At 40.1% G+C, this 22,020-nt stretch overlaps 4 protein-coding genes across 4 annotated transcripts in view; 3 read left to right on the top strand and 1 right to left on the bottom strand.

Annotated features, from left to right (window-relative positions):
• Nucleotides 1-65: 65 nt before the first annotated feature.
• Nucleotides 66-2,638, top strand: LOC109462733 (active regulator of SIRT1-like). Its single transcript, XM_019759291.1, has 4 exons — nucleotides 66-292; nucleotides 1,050-1,217; nucleotides 1,817-1,914; nucleotides 2,505-2,638. The coding sequence occupies exons 1-4, from the start codon at nucleotides 235-237 to the stop codon at nucleotides 2,634-2,636; spliced, it is 456 nt and encodes a 151-aa protein (XP_019614850.1). The 5' UTR covers nucleotides 66-234; the 3' UTR covers nucleotides 2,637-2,638.
• Nucleotides 2,639-3,282: 644 nt separating this feature from the next.
• On the bottom strand, nucleotides 3,283-10,686 carry LOC109462904 (COP9 signalosome complex subunit 3-like). The gene is made up of 14 exons (XM_019759535.1): nucleotides 10,622-10,686; nucleotides 9,700-9,829; nucleotides 8,918-9,030; nucleotides 8,319-8,461; nucleotides 7,639-7,713; nucleotides 7,072-7,176; nucleotides 6,390-6,479; nucleotides 6,082-6,132; nucleotides 5,820-5,921; nucleotides 5,612-5,683; nucleotides 5,120-5,206; nucleotides 4,599-4,712; nucleotides 4,006-4,086; nucleotides 3,283-3,496 (listed from the first exon to the last, which is right to left on the bottom strand). Exons 1-14 carry the CDS (start codon nucleotides 10,674-10,676, stop codon nucleotides 3,425-3,427), a joined length of 1,290 nt encoding a protein of 429 aa, XP_019615094.1. The 5' UTR covers nucleotides 10,677-10,686; the 3' UTR covers nucleotides 3,283-3,424.
• Nucleotides 10,687-11,057: 371 nt separating this feature from the next.
• Nucleotides 11,058-15,122, top strand: LOC109462907 (5'(3')-deoxyribonucleotidase, cytosolic type-like). Its single transcript, XM_019759538.1, has 5 exons — nucleotides 11,058-11,440; nucleotides 12,223-12,323; nucleotides 12,870-12,930; nucleotides 13,392-13,506; nucleotides 13,995-15,122. Exons 1-5 carry the CDS (start codon nucleotides 11,120-11,122, stop codon nucleotides 14,150-14,152), a joined length of 756 nt encoding a protein of 251 aa, XP_019615097.1. The 5' UTR covers nucleotides 11,058-11,119; the 3' UTR covers nucleotides 14,153-15,122.
• Nucleotides 15,123-16,006: 884 nt separating this feature from the next.
• LOC109462903 (guanine nucleotide-binding protein G(o) subunit alpha-like) overlaps nucleotides 16,007-22,020 on the top strand; it is a 15,039-nt gene continuing 9,025 nt past the window's right edge. The window contains exons 1-2 of the mRNA XM_019759533.1: nucleotides 16,007-16,282; nucleotides 19,436-19,527. Of these exons, the coding sequence (XP_019615092.1) occupies nucleotides 16,159-16,282; nucleotides 19,436-19,527 (216 nt within the window). The 5' untranslated portion in view covers nucleotides 16,007-16,158. The remainder of the gene's footprint in view (nucleotides 16,283-19,435; nucleotides 19,528-22,020) is intronic.

Genomic DNA, 22,020 nt, shown 5'->3' with positions numbered 1-22,020 from the left:
CATAGCCAATCAGCTTCGCCGTTAGAGCTGCAACGCGCCACGCCTTAACGCCGTAGCCAATCAGAGACAGCGTACCATCTCCTCTAGCAAACACGTTTTCTCCATATACAGCCTTGCTTGGTTTTTCGTGTCAAGGATTTTGTTGTTTGGTTGTTGTTCGACTTCTCTTAAAAACAGCCAAGCTGTGCTTTAAAACAGCCAAGCTGTGCTTTTCTGCCCCAGGCGACTGTGACCATGTCGGCATCTCTTGTCAGAAAGGCCTTGGAGCTGTTCAAAGATGATCTTATCGAAGGTATGGCGTAAAAACTAGTCTGGAATCGTCCCCAAGTCTTTGGTGCATGGTGCCCCCCTCCCCAACTTACTGTATGTTTTTCCATTCATGTATTGTTCAATGAACTTATGATGCAGCAAATTAGAAAGTTTGAGGCATCAGAAATCATGATTTCATGCTCATATCATTAAGTATGACAAGATAGCATAAAACATGAATTTAGCAGATCTGATTTGATAAATCATCATTAAATGTATAGTCTTTATGAAACATTTGTAAGGAGCTGGTAGCCAGTACTTAGCACCACCAAGTACAGTAGGGGCATTGTCATTAGATATGGTAGCCCCTAAAAGTGCCCCAATAGGGGCTATCTGGGGGTGTAGCCGGGGCTCGTACAACATCTTAGAGACCCGGCAAAGATGAAGATGAAGATATCTTTAAACAATGTCTAGAGTTAGATGTTCAAGGGCTAGGTGTAACAAGTCGTTAGGTGTATAGCCAGCTGCCGCCGCGCTGCGTGCCTGCGAAGCTGGTGTGTTATGCCGAAAGGCAGTTATACCGGCTATACAGATACAGAAGCTGGTGTGTTACGCCGAAGGGCGGTTATACCGGCTATACAGATACAGAAGCTGGTGTGTTACGCCGAAAGGCTGTTATACCGGCTATACAGATACAGAAGCTGGTGTGTTACGCCGAAGGGCGGTTATACCGGCTATACAGATACAGATACATGTAATGTTACCTGTATATTGACACCCCAACTGTCCATGAATTTCAGACAGCAAAGAAGGCACCAAAGGCAAGAGGAAGTCCCAGACACCCCAGAACCCCCGAGACCTAATCAGTACCAACAGGAGAGGAGTGAAGAAACAGCTGAAGAGACTACAGAACCACCGACAGAGAGACCACCTCACCGTCAAGGACAAGATCACTGTGTCTGCTATAGGTACCATACTCTAGGATAGGACTACAGTATTAGATCTAGTTAGCCTCTGTAACAGGCGTATAGAACTAGGGGTTGGATGATCTTCGGCAGTTTTCTGATTAGCCCAGTTCTAAAAAAACAGGGTAATTCAACCAGGCCGGCTATGTTGTCTATATGCAATCAGAAAATAGCACATAAAAGCTCCCAAAGACCCTGAAGACCTCCCAAAATCCCCAGTTTTTGGCATGCTGTGGATGCTAAGATCTAGCCTGGTTACCAAACCTAGCTCCCGAGTCCTACATCCTCTCTAGTTGTGGAGAGGATGTAGGACTCGGGAGCTACATATGATAGGTTTGGTAACCAGGTCATGCTAGATCTGGCTAAGTTCAGGTGTTTGATGTGAAGGATAGCAAAAGTAATGTTTTGCTGTTGAAGAATGGGTCTTTAGGTACCCAGAGTAGTGATGGCAACCATGGCATTGTTTTTTTTTTTTTTACACTACAGTTCTAGTATTTTAAAATTTTCCTCACAAGTGAAGTTTATTTAACTATTAGATTCATCTTTCTTTTAACTTTTGAATTTCATAAGTTTAACCATGCACTTCTCTTGTTGCATTGTAGAACAGTACAAAAGGCAGCAGAAAGAAGACCACACAGCAGAGAACCTCAGATTCATGCGGAGTTTTAAGACAAAAGTCGACAGAAATCTTGAAGAAAAGGTAAGATGGAGTACATGTAATGAATTGATTTGATTTACTGAAATTGCAACAGTGCAATACACGTGGGACACAGGCAGCTGTTGCTGATGTTGTGTCTCACACATAAAAACAAGTACAGGACAGACAATACTCATTTTCACTTGTTGGGACTTGAACCCGGGACCTCCTGGTTCTGAGTTGAGCACTCTGCTATTACACCGCATCTCCCCACGTGTGTTGGATAGGAATTGATTTTACTTTGGTCGCATTACAAGGCACTTTATGTACAGTACCTGTTACATATAGTAATTGTACATTATGATTTTCTTGTTTGGAGTTAAAACTTTAGATCCAACACAAAAAATTCTCTCACCTAGAGCTTTCGACCAGTCACTCAGGTCTTCCTCAGTAGACTGACCCAGTGAGGCTTGTCACGTGGCTTCTTTGAAGTGTGACGTCAACACTGGGTCAGTCTACTGAGGAAGACCAGAGTGACTGGTCGAAAGCTCTAGGTAAGAATTTTGTGTTGGACCAAAAGTTTTAACTCTAAACATATTACTACCAACACAGATGAACTTTCATAATAATTATGATTTTCTGTTTTTTCTTAGATATTAGCCCACCAGCGGGGAAGACTAGCAAAGAACCAGCCAAAGAAGAAGAGAAAGACGAAGGAAACTTCTGTTTTCTCCGAGGACGATTTCTTAAAGTTCGAAGCAGAGTACGTCGGAGGAAAAAAATAAATCATGAAGAACTAAAGCCTTTTGTGTTTGTGTATGACTTAAGATAAGTCTACCAGATACCTTTGACCCAGTGTTGACGTCACACTTCAGAGAAGCCACGTGACAAGCCTCACTGGGTCAGTCTACTGAGGAAGACCAGAGTGACTGGTCAAAAGCTCTAGGTGAGAGAATTTTTTGTGTTGGACCAAAAGTTTTAACTCTAAACAACTTAAGATAACAACACTGCACACATTCTCATTGACATGAACACATTTATTCAGAACATTTCTTCTCATACTTCTCACTACAATACTCTGGTTTGATTTCTTACTTCACAAATCAATTATGAACAGAGAGCTCAAGGTACTAGTAGCTTGAAACATACTTTCTACAAACAGCCCTATGGAGTGAAACCATTCTGCAGTTCATGCAAAAGAGGAGTCCTGTGAATATGATAAAATTGATGTTCTATCATTGACACATGTATATAGGGGCAACGTTGATGAAGGTTAGACATCCAGGTAAACAATACTCATAGGAAATTCAAACTCTACTACTGGATAAATATCAATGACTATACCAGTATGAGTCTTTGTTCAACCAGTTTCTCATTTATATGAGCTGTTAGGTCATTAGTGACACTAAAGAAGAGTGGATGTCACTCGAAATGTCCGGAAATTATCCAGCAGTAGAGTTTGAATTTCCTATGAGTTTATAGGGCAACATACATTCTACAAACAACCCTATATTGTAGTGAAAACATTTTCTGCAGTTCTTGACAGTGTTGCTAGATGGGGCTGCTGAGTGGATCATAAGTTGTAGCCGCTCATCTTGCTTCCCATGCTGCTACCTCCCAGGTCATCATCCTGGATACCCATACTCTGTAGGGAGAATAACACAGGCATAAAGTAGCTAATCGTGTTGAGTGTCAGGATTTAAGGTAGTCATGTTACAGTTATTGAATTCGATTCAAACAAGTCCTAGGAAAAATGTTGTTTCCTGACCGACCCTAAAAAACTGCCGACCCTACCCTTTTTTTTGTGTGTGGGCCCCTGCAAGGGACATAATTTTTAGGGAATAAACGGCCTTCTCTATGTCCATGATCTGGCACCTGAGTGATGAAACATTGTACAATTTGTTTTCTACCACTGACAGAAAATATAAGTGCCCTCATGCAAGTTTTACTTTCAAATTATATAAGTTAGATCACTAGAGATTGCCAAAGTCTAAAAAAGAATAGAAAAAAAAAGAAAATCCCTACCTACCAACCCTAATCTTATTCAGGACTAAACATTATTTTTCTAGGCCGAATGGAAAAGATGAACCTCTTCCTAGACAGATTTAGACAGTTTCCTCTACTGCAAAGAAAAAGAGACAACATCTGGCCTACCTTCTGTACATACTGTGGGTTCACTGCAATCTCCTGGTCCATCTTTCGCAACTGCTCATCCAGACCCATGCACTTTCTCATCTGGGAAACACAGGATAGGAACCAGAAATGTATAACATTGTCAATACTTACTGTTGTATTTAGGGACTCTTTACAATTTCTTTGGCAATAGAGCTATCAACTAGAAAAGTAACATTTTCAAAGCAAATTTATAATGTTTATCTTCATGTGATCTAGTCCACCAAACTATGTACTAGTATACTGATCTGTTTATTCTTAAATACATGTAGTACTCAAACCCATTAATATATGATATTATAAAGTGACCATCCCCTCCAGCTCTGTCCCGCTACAAAATGTACCATAACACCACAGGGTGTCTGCTACAGCACAAGTTACCATGGTGATGGGCGTCTGGTTCTGGTCATTGACCTTATTTGTTTGGAGAAGAAGTAGAAGGAACTAAGCAAAAACAATATGTTTTTCTTTTGTGAAGGTAAACATAATGAGCTGATGTGGTAACGGCCCCTCAAAGAAAGCAATGCAACAAACAGATACACCTGAGGAGCACTACAAAAACTAGAGACACCTGCCTCTTCGTCCAGGTACTGCAGCATGGCAGGGTTGTCATACTTCTCAGGGTTGTCTCGGAAATTCACCATCCCTTCCTTCTGGTCAATAGTGGCATAAATTTCTCCATCCTCAATCTAAAGCAATCAAAAATTAGTACATCAGTGTATGAAATACCCAACTGCATTTTGCAGAGAGATTTACAACATGTGTATTCAAGGAGGTTCAAAAGGAACATCCTTGCTACATTGCAGAAGAAAAATGCTACAATCTGTAATTTTGCATTTATTTATTAAGTGGAGAAGGTTGTAGTACTGAGGCTTGTGTATTAGCAGAAAGTGTTACCAATTGCAGAACAAAATCTTGACTCCTCTGCAATATTGCAGGACATTGAAAAAAGTATGTCTACCATTGTACATCAATAAGACTTCAAACAATTGCAGAAAAAACTTTCTTGCTTGTCACCTTTTATTATCATTGTACTTGGGTAAGACATTCATTGTTTATAATAAATATATAAAGAAGAAGATGCCTTGTTCCTCACCATCTCTAAGACATATTTCTCAGCTTCCTTGGGACCTGACAGCTGTACTCTGTTAGCCATGTCAGCAAGGGACAGGGTCAGAAATGTCTGCAACAACAGAGAAAAATGAGAGAACTACTTCATATGCTGTTAACTAACTGTTTCTGACGTCACGTTCCAAGAGTAGACAGGTCCATTCCGTGAGCAAGGTTGATGGAGTCAACTGAAAATTTGGGGTAAGTCCCAATTTTTTGTAGTTAGTGTTGGAAGTTAAAGCTTAGTCCCTATTTCATAATGACTTGTACCAACACAGATGAACTTTCATGCTAACTATTTAACAACTCTACAATCAATTTCATTTTTATAAACAGAAAGATGTACATGTAAATTTCACATTCAAATACCTTAAACTTACAAAGTACTATTGTGCACTTAGATATGTTTTGTCACTGAAAGTAAAATGTTGTAATTCACACTGTCTAGTCTTTACATTGTTCTGAGCTGTTTCCTCACCTTGGTCAGTCTCTGGATATTTTTCTTGTAAATAGAGGCCAGGCACTGCTTCACCAGCCCGTATGTGTTCTCCTGAAAATAGAAAAAAAAGCATGTCTAACCCTCGGGAGTCGGGGAACAACAGATGATAAAACGGATAATGAGTGTTCGTAAATATCCATAAAACACACATGTAATGCAAATTGACATTATGAAAGGTAATGTTTACCCTTTGGAAGAGGTCCCTGTGCTTGTCGACCACAGCTCTCAGCTCCTGGGGGTTGTTAGTGTTGTAGGCTGTCACCAGATCATGGTAGGCTTGGCTCAGGGGCTGGGGACAGTCAACACTTAAACATTAGTCCATGTCAATATTTTCTTTCCTTCTTTTTTTTTTATTCCAACATTCAATCACAGGACGTGGTGACGGCACACTCAAGTATTTTCAACTTATTTTAATGTCTACTGCAAGAAAAAATTGAGTCTGTCCTCACCTTGATGAACCTGGTGACCACCTGTGACGTGTACTTAGGCAGCTGCAGCACCTGTGGGGGACAACAGGTGTTCTTACTTCAGGTGAACTTTGGTGTTAGTCTTACAAATACATGTACAGTCAAACTTGTCTATACCTGTCCTAAGGTGTTCACTTAGGGTCTCCATTTCTTCTTCCTTTCCTCTCTTTACTGTGGTGTTCCTTCCATGATAATTTTGCCCCATGCAGTAACAGCTAGGTGTAACTGCTTTAATTTTACTTAACTTCTATGACACTTCTAATGAAAGAAGGCCAGATAGGCCAGCTTACCTTCCCATGCAGGATGAGGGACACTAAGACATATTTCTTGTAAGACTCCAACATGATATGGCTGACAGCCATGGCTGGTGTGGTCACAGCCTGGGTGGAGGGGCAACAATAAAATCATCATTCTACAAACACAGGCACAGTGACACAGGCTTATCTTGTATTACTTACTTACTGCCCCTAATGCCAGTCCCGGCATGTAGTGCAGCAACAAAGGTTCTCCAGTTCCCTCTGCTACTTTCTGGAAGCTATCCAAAGTATGGCTGAAGCTCTTCAGTTTTTTCGCAACTGTTCTACGCCAGCTGACGTTAGGTCGTCCTTGCTCTCTTTTCCTTTCCCTTTTATCTTGTATAGATATGTATAAACCAGGGCTATCAAATATCATGATTAAGTGCCTGAAGGTAATAAAGAAAAACCTATACAAGTATGCCTCTTAAATAATCATATTGTTGGAAAGAAAAACACACTTTGGACACCTTGAATGAAGAAAGACAACAAAAATTCTGATACATGTATATGTATATGCATGTATAGGTATGTGTTGATGAGTCCTGTTAGTTCATTAGTGACACTGAGAAAGAGTCGTGGATATCACCCAAAACATCTGGAAGTTATCTCCAAAATTTATCCAGTAGTAGAGTTTCAATTTCCTACTAATGAGTCTTATACATGTAGTTTAACTCACCACTTCAAAGAAGTACAGGGCCCTGTCATAGTTCTTGAGTGCCGTGTAGATCATTCCTCCGTAGTAGTAGTAACTCAGGAAATGTTTGGTATCGAAAGCTCCAGACTTCATAAAAATAAAAAATATCACATTAGAAACTTCAACACAGGAAAAATCTCAGGCATGAATTGGGACCAGAAAAATCTACATCCTTCTTGATCTTGTAAAGGCTGCAAATAAAACTAAAAGTTACAACAATGGTACATGTGTAACTAGAAAGGTAACAATTGCAAAGCAAATGCATAATGTTTACCTTCTCATATGGTCTGCTCTGTTAATTCTTACTCAAACACATTCATATTATAAATCCCTCCTGCCATAAAATTTCAACATAATGTGACCCAACACTAGTTACCATGGTGATATACGTCTGGCTCAGGTCATTGACCTTATTGGCTTGGGGAAGAAACAGTACAAAAACAATATGTTTTCCTCTGGTAAACATAACATAAAACATACAGACTTCTGACAGCCTGATATGGATATGTTCTTGTCATTGAGTAGAGTTTACCAGTTAACCATCCGTACCTCTTTACTGATATCAGTGATGTCTGTGTCCAGGAACGGCAGGGCTGGCTTCATACACTTGGACAGGAGACACAGCTGCAGGAACAAGCAACAGGACATGTATAGACTTAGTCAAGAAGTCCCAATTGACAATGTATTAAAACATGACAACAGTTTACAGATACATGTACATGTACTTCATGTATACACAATTTCTCAAATCTCTTTCTCTCTCCCTCTCTGTGTTTTCCTCTCAACTAGCAGAAAACAAACTACTAGTACTTACCGGTAAGTGTCGTGGTACATTCAGTTTTATTAGATGCCATTTTCTTTCCCTAGATCGCTCACACAACCACCTTGATGGCCAAGGGTAAAGCTTCTGATTCATTTGTCTCCTTTACTGATATTATTAAGAATATTACCATCCAAAACATCAATGTTTCTGTATTAACAAATATGTGTGTGTGCAAACAAACCAAATCAGTCTTGTTTAAACTTAAGGTTAAAACTACATCCAACACAATAAAGTTCCCCTACCCAGAGCTTTCGACCAGTCACTCTGGTCTTCCTCAGTAGACTGACCCAGTGAGGCTAGTCATGTGGCTTCTTTCAAAACTGATGAAGTTTCAAGATAGTATATACAAATCATTCTTTTATAACAAGACAGAAGAATCCATGAGTTCTCTAACCCCCGTACGTACCTGGCAGAGGTCTCCATGTACTGATGTGAGCTGAGCTGGGTGCAGCTGCACTTTCTGGATGGCATGACAGAGGGGGTTAATGCCACGCACCGACATCTTTCTCTCCACCAGGGCATGGGTGAACTGGTGACACAGGTTCGCAACTGGGGAAAAACACGAAAGTATGGGAAAGTTCTTATTTCGGTATCTGTATTGCCAGATTTAGAATGGTCGAACTGTCAAGGGACTTGCTGCAGTTCTTTTAGACAGTTACACATTGCCTTAGCAAACTGTATACATGTACAAAGAACAGCCCATAGGCTGCACGTGTCAGTTTAGGTTTTAAAATAAACATGCGAGCAGAACGTACTGCACCTGTAATGTATTGCATTGGCAGAATGTCTCATATAAGATAGTACATGTATTGGCGTATGTATTATAAGGTTAACATCCCGTGTCTGTAGTTTATATCTTATGTCAGAAAAGATATCGTCTGCAACAGGCAAATTTCTGATGCAACATTGATCAAATATCCAGCAAAAACGGTGAAAAATCTGGGCACACTACGTTCTGCCAACATGCTCAGTTAAGTGTAAATAATGTAAGTGTTTTTCCCTCACAGCTGTCGGTGGCGAATCTGATCTGTTCTCCGTTACAGGCAGCGATGAACAGCTCCACCTGGGAGAACAGCGCCTCGAAGTCAGGCAGCGGGGAGATGGTGAACTTCACACACCTGCAACAGGAGGTGACAATAGTATTTATTGTTCTTTAGAATTAAAACTTTAGATCCAAATGACACAAAATGTTCTCTCACCTAGAGCTTAGAGGAGGCTACATGCATCAGGGCCCATCACCCTTCACTGTAACCGAGACGGGGGCTGACATCGTCTACCAGATACCTTTGACCCAGTGTTGACGTAACGGTTACACTTCAAAGAAGCCATGTGACAAGCTTCACTGGGTCAGTCTACTGAGGAAGACCAGAGTGACTGGTCCAAAGCTCTAGGTGAGAGAACTTTTTGTGTTGGATCGAAAGTTTTAACTCTAAACATGTAATTACATGTACCAATAACATGATAACTAAGTGTTTTACTCACAGTCAACGTTTAGGTGACCGCCTGTCTAGTTCACATTGCACTGTAGCACAGGTGTCGCTGCTATAGATGCAATCCCAAATGTAAAATATTTACATACCTACACATATACATGCACAGTTATAAGTTGCGGTCACAAACGTAAATATTTTACAAATACTAGTAATGCATGTCATTACTTGTGTCAGCACAGGCAGACTCAGCTGGAAACAGCTTCTCACGAAGCTGCAGTGAAACCCAGCACCAAGTCAGTGATCAGGTCTAGCAATTGAGCAAGGACAACAACAACAACAAGGACAGCATCTTACAGGATAGCGAGGACCCCCAGTGAGTGTTCCTGTATGTCCAGCGCTCCCAGAGCTGTGTCCAGGTTAGGAGCATTCTTCTGTAGGATGTCTCCACTCTTGTTGATCAGGTCACACAGCTCACGCAGGTTACCTGGGCAGCAGGAAATAACAACGGAGATTACGTTGATAAAGGTTCAATATCCATATAAAAATCTGTAATTCAATTTAAGTTCACAGGAGCAAAAGTTCACGGTCTGAGAAAAATGGACATGTTCACAGAACTATACATTCATGGTGGCGACAGGTGCAGGAAAAAGAAAGTCCAGGAATTATTTGTTAACTAACTATTATATGATAAGTTCACGGTACAGAAATGACAGTGAAAACAGTGAACATAACAGTACCGTAAAAAAAATCAGGAATTACAGTACACAAGGAAATTGTTACTCAAGCAACTGGATAGCTTTTGAAAACTGTCAGAGGTTTCAAGTAGCATCCACTACCTTACATTTCTGACAACATGGAAGCTTGTCTTGGTGGAATGTTTTAACATATAACAGTACAGGGTTTTGGATACTCAGTCAGTATAATTTCCACCAAACAAAATGACAGTTCAGTAACAATTTGGATGAACTGCAAGAGATCTTCCTACCAGGCTGAAGAGATCTACTCTACTCTACTTGATACGTATATAAAGCAAAGGCTATTAGTCTATGGATTACTACTACTAGTATATGTTTTAGATTTTAGAACTGAGTTTCTAGCTTGACAATGACAGGTTGCAAAAAGCCAAGTCAGTGTCAAGATTCCGTGATTTGCTGCACGATCGCCCATGCTTTACACGCAGCTTGCCCTTCCTAAAGTTACACTTTTTGTTTCTATACTATTTCTTCCCCAATTAAGATCTCATCTAATTGATCAGTAAAGCTAAATAACGACGTACCAGAACCAGAAAGAGCACGAACTTGGTTGACAAATTGCTCTAGTGGGGAGGCCATCTTGGTCAGGTGATGCCATTCGTAAAATAGGGGTCTGACAGGTAAACTCTTCATCACAAAAGTGCTCTTAATTTCTAGTTAGTACCACTGCTGACGTTTAATTTTTGTATTTTCTCAATATTTAAGGTGTTAAAATAACGGTATTATGAAATTAACGTGTAATTTATTAAATTTTCTACCTGTCTGTGATAGTGGAATCTGCCAAATCTTCCCTTTTCGACAAAAAAATATAAGTATATGGACATCAAAATTCATCTTCTTTCACCAAAATTTACAAAATGGCTTAATTTTTATCAGGCTGAAATTAGTATTTCTATTAATAGTATTTTTAGTGAAATCGGACACCACAATGACCTTTCCCTTCTGACCCCTCCTAAAGGTCACCCGGAAGCCGGTAGCCGGTGGTTTCCACAGCTGTGTGCTCGAGTTTTTATTTATCTGGGATGCAAAATATTCACCAACGAGCTTGTAGAAAAATAGGAAAGTACTTAAAAATCTACAGCGACATTTTCAACTCAAGACTTCTCCGAGAAACCACCGTCCAAAGGCGTAAATTTACTTCTTCGTCTCCTAAGATGGCACCAAGAAACTCTCCAAGAAACCTCCGCGTTCTCCTGGACATGGACGGTGTTCTGGCTGACTTTGAGGGACAGTTTCTGAAGAACTTTCGCGAGAAATACCCACAGGACCCTTTCGTTCCGCTAGAGGATAGATCTGGCTTTTACGTTACGAAACAGTACTACGCCCTTGGACAGGATATTGGGGTAAGTTTTTTTTTTTTTAAATTTTGGATTTTATTTTTTTTGCCTGTAAATAATTTTCTCATACTGAGTCATTTAACGAAATTATGCTTATCAGAAAATAGCTCAACTTGAAAGATATATTTGAAAAAACATAAAATATGCTACATCCCTATCTAGTCCCTTATACTATCGCTGTGACCTATGCGCTAGCTGAAGTGATCTACTGTCTTACGAATGCTCCCTTCCAATGTTTTGTCAGTGATCATAATTTTGCTGTATGTTATACCTTATTATGATTATAAATCATTGTAATTTATAAACATTAATTTATTTTAGAAACAGTGTCATTGATGACATATTTTGTTATTGCCACAGTCTTAAAATAGTTTCCCAAATGAAAATAATTTGTTTACATCCAAATCAATGTTTCTGTGCATCCTATAAGGCAATGACCCCACCATACATGTTAGTAAGTCATTCCAACATTAGCTCACACTCTCTTTTGGGGATGGGTCCACTCTTGGTCCTTCCCATAAACACCAAAATGGTAAGGGGCATTTACACTTAATTGTTAGGGAAACTGACAATTTGTAAACGACTGTTTTGGCATCAGCCAATCTGAAAATGGTATTGTATTTGTAGGCTCACTAAGCTGTAACATTATATCTATATATTACATGTATTACTATTAGCAAGTGACAGTACAGTGTAATTGAAAATTGAATAGTGAAACATATGAAAAAACATTGTAAGATATGTGTCTCACCAAAAATGTTGCAATAATTTATGTCCCCTCCCCCCAGACCAAAGCTTTTGGAATCTATGAAGAAAAGGGTTTCTTCCTGAGTCTCCAGCCCATAGAAGGAGCCATAGAAGCTGCCAGGGAGATGGCTGACATGGAGGGGTGAAGCTTTTATATTCTGTTGAAGTCAAGAAAAACACTAGCCTGGGTACCATCTGGATTTTGCTCCACTACGCTGTTTTCTCTAGTGTAGCCAAACAAAATTCAGGATGGTACCCAGGCTAGCAAAACTGTTGCCTGGTATCCAGCCATCTTCAGTTTTCTATCTGTTCAATCGCACTGGCAAAGAACAGTTCAGTTTAATAGGAATATGATGATGAAAGCTGCACGTGGTTGGATACCAGGCTAATAAAACAGTAAAAGTGTTGAAGCCATATAGCTTCTACCAGGCTTTGGTAGTGGATGGATAGAATTGAAATTGGCCATTGTAGATAATGTGCTAGGGGAGTTGGTCCACTGAAGGAGAATATGCAGAAAAAAGTAGCTCCCCTGCAATGTTATCTTTCCAGCCACATCTGAAGTCTAGTAGAAGCTATTGAAGCCTAGCATTTCACAGTTTGTATTGTTGTTTTCATTGCTTTGATTGTTCTTTTGTGTTGATGTTGTTTTTGAGACAATGTGTGATATTGAACTTTGTTGTTTTTGCAGAGTGGATGTTTATATCTGCACAAGCCCCATCAAGAAATACACACATTGTGTTGTAGAAAAGGTAGTACATTTGTACCATTCTTTAACTTTTTAAGTTAAACCATTATTATTAATTATCTTGAATGAATGTCATCTTATGTCCTACCTGTTACCAGTAGTTGTTAATTGTATTACTGGCTGAAATGTGACACCGAGATTGACATTATATTGACTTTGCACGAAAAAGTACCTAGTCCAAGCTGTGTGTTGTGTGCTTAATGGGACTAATGGGTCTCTACCAACAGGATTCTTAAGCGGCCAGAAAGAGTAGAAATTGACCAAATGGACAGATAACATTGCAGTGTATTGTACTCCTTTAGCAGACCAACCCTGGCATGTTATCTGTCTATTTGACCAATTTCTACTCTTTCCTCTTTTGGTATAGGCAGCATATATATAGTATAATGGGACATTCGCCTATGATAAAATATTGCATTAGTTGACAATAAAACCAGCTGTTTGGCCCTTGTTCTATCCCCACAGTACCAGTGGTTAGACAAGCACCTGGGGAAGGAGTGGATGGAGAGAATGATTCTCACCAGGGACAAAACTGTCATTAATGGAGATCTGCTCATAGATGATAAACCTAATATCACAGGTGAACAGATTATTTATCTGTACCATTTTAGTGACTTGCACTAGTATTATGGTTTATTAGAGTATGAACACTCGATGTATTTCCATTTGGTTACTAAGTATACTCTGCTGAAAGATAAATTTATAATCAAACAATAATTTAAACTTGGACTAATTCTGAGGAAACCTTATTGCTTTTGGTCCATTTCTTCTTCTTCTTCTCCAAACAAAGTTGGTCAGTGACCTGGTAACTGGTGCTGTAGCAGACACCCTGTGATGTTGGATTACATTATGTAGGAAGGGGCAGGGCAGAGTTGGAGGAGCTGGTCACCAAATGTATGAATGTGTTTGAGTAAGAATGATCCATGGCCTGAATTCTCGAGGCAGAAGGATACCAACAATGAGTAAGAATAAGAGCAGAAGTAAGTTCAAGGAACTATATGAAGGTAAATGTCTTGCATTTGCTTTGTTAATGTTACATTTCTATTGTTTTTTTTAAATTCCCTGCAGGAGGCATGAGCCCTCCCCAGTGGCAGCATGTCCTGTTCACCTCCTGGCACAACCGAGACGTGACTCTCCAGGGCGGCCAGGTCAGGCTGGACGGGTGGCTGCCTCACAGCGGCTGGAGGGATATACTCGAGCGGAAGAGACAAGAAATAAACAAATAAACATAAAAATATAAAAATATCTGATCGTTAGGGTCAAGTATTGGTGCTAACGGCTCGAGGTTAGCCTCTACCAGGCTCACAGGGCTGCTGGAGAAATAGTCGAGAGTTATAGCCTGTATCAGGCTACGGGAGGCGGCTTGAAGGAGTAGAAATTGGCCAAATAGAGAGATAACATGCATGCCAGGTGTGCGGCAAAATGTACTCTCTAGCGGACCAACTGCCTCGGCATGTTATCTCTCTATTTGGCCAATTTCTACTCTTTCCAGTTGAAGCCTGGTAGAGGCTAGTGGAAAGTGGACAAATAGTCTGAATAGCTTTCCAGAAGAGTAGGCTACAAATTGTACCTTCTAGTCGGCTAGTTCCTCTGCTATGTCTATTGGGCCATTTTCTACTTTTTTTTTCAAGCTACAATGTACCTCGGAAGCCTGGTAGAGGCTAGCTCTGAGATCTGTTTTTGAAGAAGATAGATGTAGCAAGTCTACCTCTCATTTTTAATCATAGAATGTAACTTAATGTAAGGATAAGAAAAACTGTGAATTGTTGATCAATCTGACATTTAGTAGCATTTACAGGTTTTACAAAATTTTCGACCGGTATTTTATCAGGAATTGTGATTATTGTGTAGCAGCCAGCTGATGATGTTTTATCAGCATTATGCAGTCAAGTTGACTTTGACTGTCATACCACAAATGCACAGTAGAATTTTAAGTAATTTATTGGTCATGAAAAATGTAGAAAGTAAAGTATTGAACAAGCCAGGATCTTCTCAGTCGTATTAAGTGTTAGCACTCAAACACATAATGATCAGTGACAAAGAAAAAGTTGCAACTTTTAATTGCACCATGAGTGATTAAGATATTTGAGATTTTCCATCTTTATATAACGTTAACAAATATACATTTTGGAGTACTAGGGTATCAAAAAGTATATTGCAGTGCAATGTTACGGGCAAGACACTTGAATCAATAAAACAGACAATGAGAGATCTGTCTCAATCTCTTTGTTAAAGTACAGGTACCTCAAAGGGTTTGAAAAGTATGATAAACAGTACATGTACTAGACACAGTAACTTCGTAATATGGTGATCCTCCAAAAGAAGCGATGTTAACAGCTCTCATTATACTACTTCCTGTGGTCTCCCACAGCCTCGGTCTGGCGTGACCTCAAACATAACCCCAGCTGTAAAAGCGTTTGTAGTGGACTTGCAGAAGGATGTGAGTTAACGACATTTTCCGGCGCTTAGACCAACTTCCAACCTTTTAGGAACTTCCCAAACAATCTCAGAGGATACTTCTTGTTCCAGCTGTGAGTTTGTGGCGCCTAGTGGAGTTTTAGGCGAGAAAACGCCGGCCAGGTGTGGCGTGTCAGCCGACCGAGCGTCTGACGTACGGAAACCGTCCGCCATTTTCAAACTTCTAACTTGGACCGTGTGACTGTTCTTGTAGCTACTCTGGAGTTTCTTGGCGATCGTAAGAGGAATACTTCGTCCAGAAAGTACGTCTAACAACCCTGTGCTTTTTGGGATTCAGATGAGTACAGAGAAAATGGTCTTATACAACAGGAACTCCGAAAACTCGCATTCATGGTTGCCAAGACTTCAAGTGCTTGTATGCCGCAGTAGGTAGCGACTTGAAGATGTCAAAAATCACTACTGGAAAGCAGAGCTAGCCGCACAATGTAAGCTACAGACAAGGAGCTGTCGTGTTCAGTGGATTTTTATGACATTTTAATAAGGTTTAACTTGTTTTTGAAGCTCTGAAACGTACAAAAACATTCCAAAGTCAGGAGATTTTTGAAGACCCGACGAATGTCCCAAATCACTGGAAAGCACAGCTAGCCATGTAACTTGTAAGCTACAGAGCAGAAACTATCGTGTTCAAGGGATTTTTATGACATTTTAGCTAAGATTTAACCTGTTTTTGAGGCTCTGAAACGTTCTAAAAACATTCAGGAGAGTTTTGAAAAACCGGACGGCAGGCGAAAATACTTTTACCCCGAAGAAAAAAATGGGTGCCTGCTTGAGCCTGGACTCTGAAGAGAGAAAGGCTCGAATGAGGAGTGATGAGATCGACAGACAACTTCAGTACATGGCCAAGGAGGACAGCTCCGTCATCAAGATATTACTACTAGGTAGGTACTTCTTGTAGATTGTTCAAAGTAAGACGTAGTTGTAGTAAACACAAATCTTGTTTGGTTGTGTAACTTGTGTTTAGTTGGTAAATATTGTCAGATAAATATAGATATGGCACTTAGCAAGGTTTCTTTTTGAACCTCCTTGCATTTAGCAAGCAAAGATTTCATACTTTCATAGTGATTGTGATTGTCTGTACTACCAAGGGAGTAAAATTAAACCTCCTTTGTACTAACTACGTAAAATAGTAGTAACTAAAATCTAAGCAAGGAGGTTCAAAATAAGAGAACCTCCTTGGTCTAATTATAAGAAGGCCATAGACCTCAGGCTACAGAGAGCACAAGTTTTTAATTTGTGGTGCTACTGTTGAATTTCCTAGGATTAGGAAGCCAGATTTTTGATAAGATAACATGATTGTAGAATCACTTTTTAATCCCTTGGGTTGTTTCAGCCAGATAATTTATCAATTGAAGAGAATGAAAGGCGTTACAAATCTCTGTCAATTGGTGCCATTGAATTCGTTAACTGCAAGTCATTGTGTTGGTGAATAGCTTTTGTCAATAAAAACTACAAGTCTATCTGACTCTATAATCTATTGCAACTTAGTACCAACTAAAACAGTTACAGTTACTAAGTTGATCTTTTGGTGGCTGCAATACACAGCATCAAAATTCAAATTGGCAGGGCAGTATCATTCAAAATATGCGACTGTTTGGCTGGCCAAAAAATATACCAGCACACAAAAGATTTATCTTGATAAAAACGCCAAAAAAGGCATTAAAGAAAACTGGAGCCTACTAGTTAACATCTTGTACAGTAGACTAAGGTAGCAAAGAGCCAGTGGTAACTACTAGTAATACATATGTAACTACTACAGTATAGGGGCGCACCCAGGCGATATCATGGCACTACTTTAAATTTCTTGCTCAGTTGACTGGTAGGAAAAAGCAAACTGGTCGCGCTGGTTGAGGCACTTGAAGAATTCTGCGAACCTTTGATCTGCACTGATTTCCCGTCAGCGCAGGTTTTAATGCAGACTTAGCGTCCGTCCACGGCGCGGTTTTGCATAATGGTGTCCTGAAACCATGATATAAACACAGGCAGACCATATAGCCTCCGTAGCAGGCTTATAGAACTGGGGGTTTGGTGGTCTTCGGCTGTTTTCTGATTAGCCCAGTTCTAAAAAACGGGGGTAATTCAACCAGGCCGGCTATGTTGTCTATATGCAGTCAGAAAATAGACATAAAAGCTCCCAAAGACCCCCAAAACCCCCAGTTTTTGGCATGCTATGGACTATGGAGGCTAAGCAGACCACTGCTGCAGTTTGTGTACATACAACACCATTACACACTTGGTAAATACGGGACAAAGCACGCAGGGTTTCATGCGGAACTGTTTGGGACACGCCGAGGTCTGTGACCAAAGTGACCTCGGCTGTAGGACTGAGACCCTGTTGAAAAGCGGCCATGTAGTCCAAACAAGCATTTCGAAGTAAAATAAAGGCATTGACTTGACTTGACTTGACCAGCACCTGTTTTTTCGTCAATTGCAGGAACTTTCTGGCGTGTGACAGAAAAATTTTGAAACCAGTCCGTCAAACTTGACGGACACAATTGACGAAAAATCTTGGGTAAAAATATGAAAAAACATCCCATTTCCAATGGTACAACAACAACCACTCTCAACACCACTCAAAATGTGGGAAGTAGCTTTTTACTCCGAGTAGGCTCAATGCAGTGAGTGAGTGAGCATTTTAAAGGTTTGAAAATCCAAAATTTGCCCCCAGACCCCCCTAGATGGCAAGCTCTCTCCCCCCAGGTCCGATCATGAACCTGGGCTGACGAAAAAAAAAAAAATTAAGCTGGATGAGAGCCCTTCTCAGCTGGTCGGTACATTCCCATCATGTGCAGAGAAAAACAAGGAAGCCAATATGTTTAATAATTCATGGCTTGATTGTGTGCAAAGTCATCTGGAAGAAAAGGCAAAAGCCAGTCATTATGGAACATGTATGGACCCACCCTGGAGTAGAAACCCCAGGATAATACTTGTGGGTTTGGGGCTCGAAATTTACTGTGTGTCCCGATGGTCACTGACCACTAAAATTTAGGCTGGGACAACTGAAAGGACACTTTGGGACATTTGTGGGACAATAGAAAAATAATCAACATCAGAATGTCAGCCCTTCTTTTGTCCATCAGGAACGCGTCCCGGCTTTTGGCTTGGAAAAGCCCCACAAATTTCTAATGTCTACTCTGCAGTTATAGTGTGTCCGGGAGTCAGAACGCAAGCATTTTAATAAAGTTGGCTTCAAATTGTTGTCATACATACATTGTATTTCCCAAAAAACTGTTTCGGACAGTTCAACCTCACTTTGGGACAATTCAAATTTATTTTTAGAAAATTTATTTTAAGAGAAAGAAAATTAATTTCGAGGCCTATGGGTTCATGTTGGCATTTCTCCAAACCAGAACAAAGCCCGGTTATTCCCACGAGCTGGTGTGTACAAAAACACTTCATCCTCTGGTGTTTGCGACTTTCAATCAGTTCTGATCCTACATATGTTCTGACTGAGGGATGCTAATGATTTAAACTTGTCCTTGGATTTGGAACAGAATTTGAAAATTACCATTTCTGCTTCACAATGCTTCTTGTGACAAGGTCAGACTGGTTTATTGCTTTTTATTGGTCACAAATATCAAATTGGAGGAATAATATATTATTTATTGTTCATTTTCAGTTCAGGTATGAAGACAAAAAGACATAACAAGATTGTATATAGGTGAAGATCTATAATTGCACACCCTGATTGCACATGTTTCTCTTCAAGTGATCTGTCTTTTACACACAAGTATATTAATTTCAGCATCCAAAAAGGAAGCAACAGCACTACTAGTAGTTAGTTACATTGATTTACAACTTTTGTGCAGATGACTTTATTGAAAGTTTATTGCAAATTCTTGCCGAGGGCTAATTGCAAGAACTTGCGACTTGATAAAATAATAAACAGTAAAAGTGACCATAGATAATGCTAAATACTACTTTTAAATATACATTTTGTAGTTATTGTTGTTAAAGAGATTCATTACTAGAGGATTCTTTCAACAGTGACAAGTTTTTTTTTTTCTATTTCGTTTTTCATTATTTTTCCTCAGGTGCAGGAGAGAGCGGTAAGAGCACGTTGGTGAAACAGATGAAGATTATCCACAGCCAGGGATTCTCTCAGGAGGAGCTCAACAGCTTTAAGGTAAGGTTGACAGTGAGGGTCTTGTCTTGTTAGCAACAGCAAGTAAGGAAGCACATTGGCAGAACGTACTGCACCTGCGCGAAACCCGGAATGTATTGTGCATACTATGATATCACTTCGGCAGAATGTCTCAAACATTGTATAAGGATGTATTCGCGCATATAGGTTAACATCCCCTCGGAAAAGATATCATCTGCAACTGGCAAAATTTTGATGCAATGTTGACCAAAAATCCAATGAAAACCGTGAAAAATCAGGGTTTCGAGCAGGCGCAGTATGTTTTGCAGACGACCCATAACACACTGGGCCCAAAGTAATATCCGGTGTGCAGGACACAGGATAACTTTGGGCCTAGTGTGCTATGGGTCTGGCATCCAGGTTAAGGAGTAGACTAAAGCTAACAAGACTGGACTCCAGGCTAAGAAAAGCTGCCATAGGTCCTTGTTGACAACCTGTTATGTAGTCTTGCTGAAAAGCCTACAAGAAGGAATTGTTGTCTTAATCATCTTTATTGTCTGTGTCCCAATAAATGTAAGTAATTACAGGTTAACCCACAGGAGTAATTAATAGTGGGTTGGGGAAGTTTAGACAATGGGGTCCTCACCTATTTCCTTTTGGAATTTCTTCCAATAATTAAACCCAGCTTCCTGTGACCCTACCTCCCTGGGAAAATCTCTGAAACAACACCAGACAGGCTTTACCTGTTGTACATTCCTTCTCCTGTTATTAAGCCCTTAGGTTAGCCTCCGTAGCAGGCTTATAGAACTGGCGGGTGGTGGTCTTTGGCTGTTTTCTGATTAGCCTCCGTAGCAGGCTTATAGAACTGGGGGTTTGGTGGTCTTCGGCTGTTTTCTGATTAGCTCAGTTCTAGGGGATAATTCAACCAGGCCGGCTATGTTGTTCATAATATGCAATCAGAAAATAGCGCATAAAATCTCCCAAAGACCCTGGAGACCCCCAAAACCCCCAGTTTTTGGCATGCTATGGAGGCTACTGAAACAACACCAGACAGGCTTTACCTGTTGTACATTCCTTCTGCAGTTATTAAGCCCTTAGGTTAGCCTCTGTAGCAGGCTTATAGAACTGGCGGGTGGTGGTCTTTGGCTGTTTTCTGATTAGCTCAGTTCTAGGGGGTAATTCAACCAGACCGGCTATGTTGTTCATAATATGCAATCAGAAAATAGCACATAAAAGCTCCCAAAGACCCTGGAGACCCCCAAAACCCCCAGTTTTTGGCATGCTATGGAGGCTACTGAAACAACACCAACAGGCTTTACCTGTTGTACATTCCTTCTGCAGTTATTAAGCCCTAAGGTGACATAATGCTTTACTGTTGCACACTAAGTCCATAATCTGATAATCATTTTCCACTTAGTAAACGGGCTACTGGGTGCACATATACAGGTGGTAATCTTATACACCTGTTCTGTACACATCTGAAGTGACAAAATTGATTGTGATATTACTGATTTATACCTTTGGATCTTTCGTAAGTTCATGGTAAATATACTGCTTCAAATGTATATTGCTACATGGTTAAAAATTTGAATTAGACGTATATGTTTTATCAACTGATGCAAAGTTGAAGAAAGTGCAGTTTCTATGAGCATTGTTTCCTAGGTAACTCGTGTTACCTAAGACAATATGTAGACTGGAAGAATCTAACCTCTTTGAATGAAAGACTGGTTGAATTTGATTTGCTTATAAGTTATATCCCTGTATCAAACGATTTTAAACCTCCTTGCTTGGTAAGACATTTTATTAGGGTAGTACTAGTATTCTAATAGATAATACAAAGGAAAGTCTGATAAAAATGCCTAAAAGAAAGGTCAAAAATAAGCCAAAGCCTTGTTTAATCTTCTGCTTGAATGTCAACAATGTTGGTAATCTTCCACCATCCTCTTTTGAACAGGGCCAGCAAATAGCTTTGGCCACTTTACAAGTCTTTATCTCATTGCCAGATAAGATAAATGACATGCTGGTAGCTGCTGGATCTGTGCTGCATTAGTTAGGATAAGACTGCCAGTAGGGGGGCATCAATTTACATGCCAGAACCATAGCCTCCACAGCATGCCAAAAACTGTGGTTTTGGGTAGTGGTGCATACCGGTTCACTGGACTTGGATCCGGACTTGTAAAAATGTTTAGGTTCAAGTCCAAAAAAACCTAAAAGTTAAGAACCGAGTCCGGACTTATTACCATAAAAGACCATTTCACATACCCCTTTTCTTTTTAAACCACCTAAAGCCTTCCGTAGATTCCAAAATCTTTGCTGCAAAATGAAGAAAACATTGCCATCGGGCATCGTCAAGTACCAGCCTCCATGTTACGTGGCCAAAGTTTCACCCAGACAACATTGCAAGGTTGCCAACATGCAATTTTGTATATGCCATGGGTTTAGGTCCTGACTTAAGTCCGGACCTGAACCTAAACCTCTGGACTTGAATCCGGACCTGAACCTGAAATTGGGTTTAGGTATGCATCACTAGTTTTG

The sequence above is a fragment of the Branchiostoma belcheri genome, unplaced genomic scaffold, assembly GCF_001625305.1.
Source record: "Branchiostoma belcheri isolate BF01 breed outbred unplaced genomic scaffold, Haploidv18h27 scaffold12, whole genome shotgun sequence".
Lineage (NCBI taxonomy): Eukaryota > Metazoa > Chordata > Leptocardii > Amphioxiformes > Branchiostomatidae > Branchiostoma > Branchiostoma belcheri.
Note: the sequence above shows the minus strand (reverse complement) of the source record. Positions and strands in the feature narration are given on the sequence as shown.

Coding starts and splice junctions, on each gene's coding strand:
- LOC109462904 (XM_019759535.1), bottom strand. CDS start 10,676: ATGGCCTCCCCACTAGAGCAATTTGTCAACCAAGTTCGTGCTCTTTCT. Junction 7,177..7,638: donor TCACTGATATCAGTAAAGAG/GTACGGATGGTT, acceptor ATTTTTATGAAG/TCTGGAGCTTTCGATACCAA. Junction 4,087..4,598: donor TGCAGTACCTGGACGAAGAG/GCAGGTGTCTCT, acceptor TGTGTTTCCCAG/ATGAGAAAGTGCATGGGTCT.
- LOC109462733 (XM_019759291.1), top strand. CDS start 235: ATGTCGGCATCTCTTGTCAGAAAGGCCTTGGAGCTGTTCAAAGATGAT. Junction 1,218..1,816: donor GATCACTGTGTCTGCTATAG/GTACCATACTCT, acceptor GTTGCATTGTAG/AACAGTACAAAAGGCAGCAG. Junction 1,915..2,504: donor ACAGAAATCTTGAAGAAAAG/GTAAGATGGAGT, acceptor GTTTTTTCTTAG/ATATTAGCCCACCAGCGGGG.
- LOC109462907 (XM_019759538.1), top strand. CDS start 11,120: ATGCAAAATATTCACCAACGAGCTTGTAGAAAAATAGGAAAGTACTTA. Junction 12,931..13,391: donor CACATTGTGTTGTAGAAAAG/GTAGTACATTTG, acceptor CTATCCCCACAG/TACCAGTGGTTAGACAAGCA. Junction 13,507..13,994: donor TGATAAACCTAATATCACAG/GTGAACAGATTA, acceptor AATTCCCTGCAG/GAGGCATGAGCCCTCCCCAG.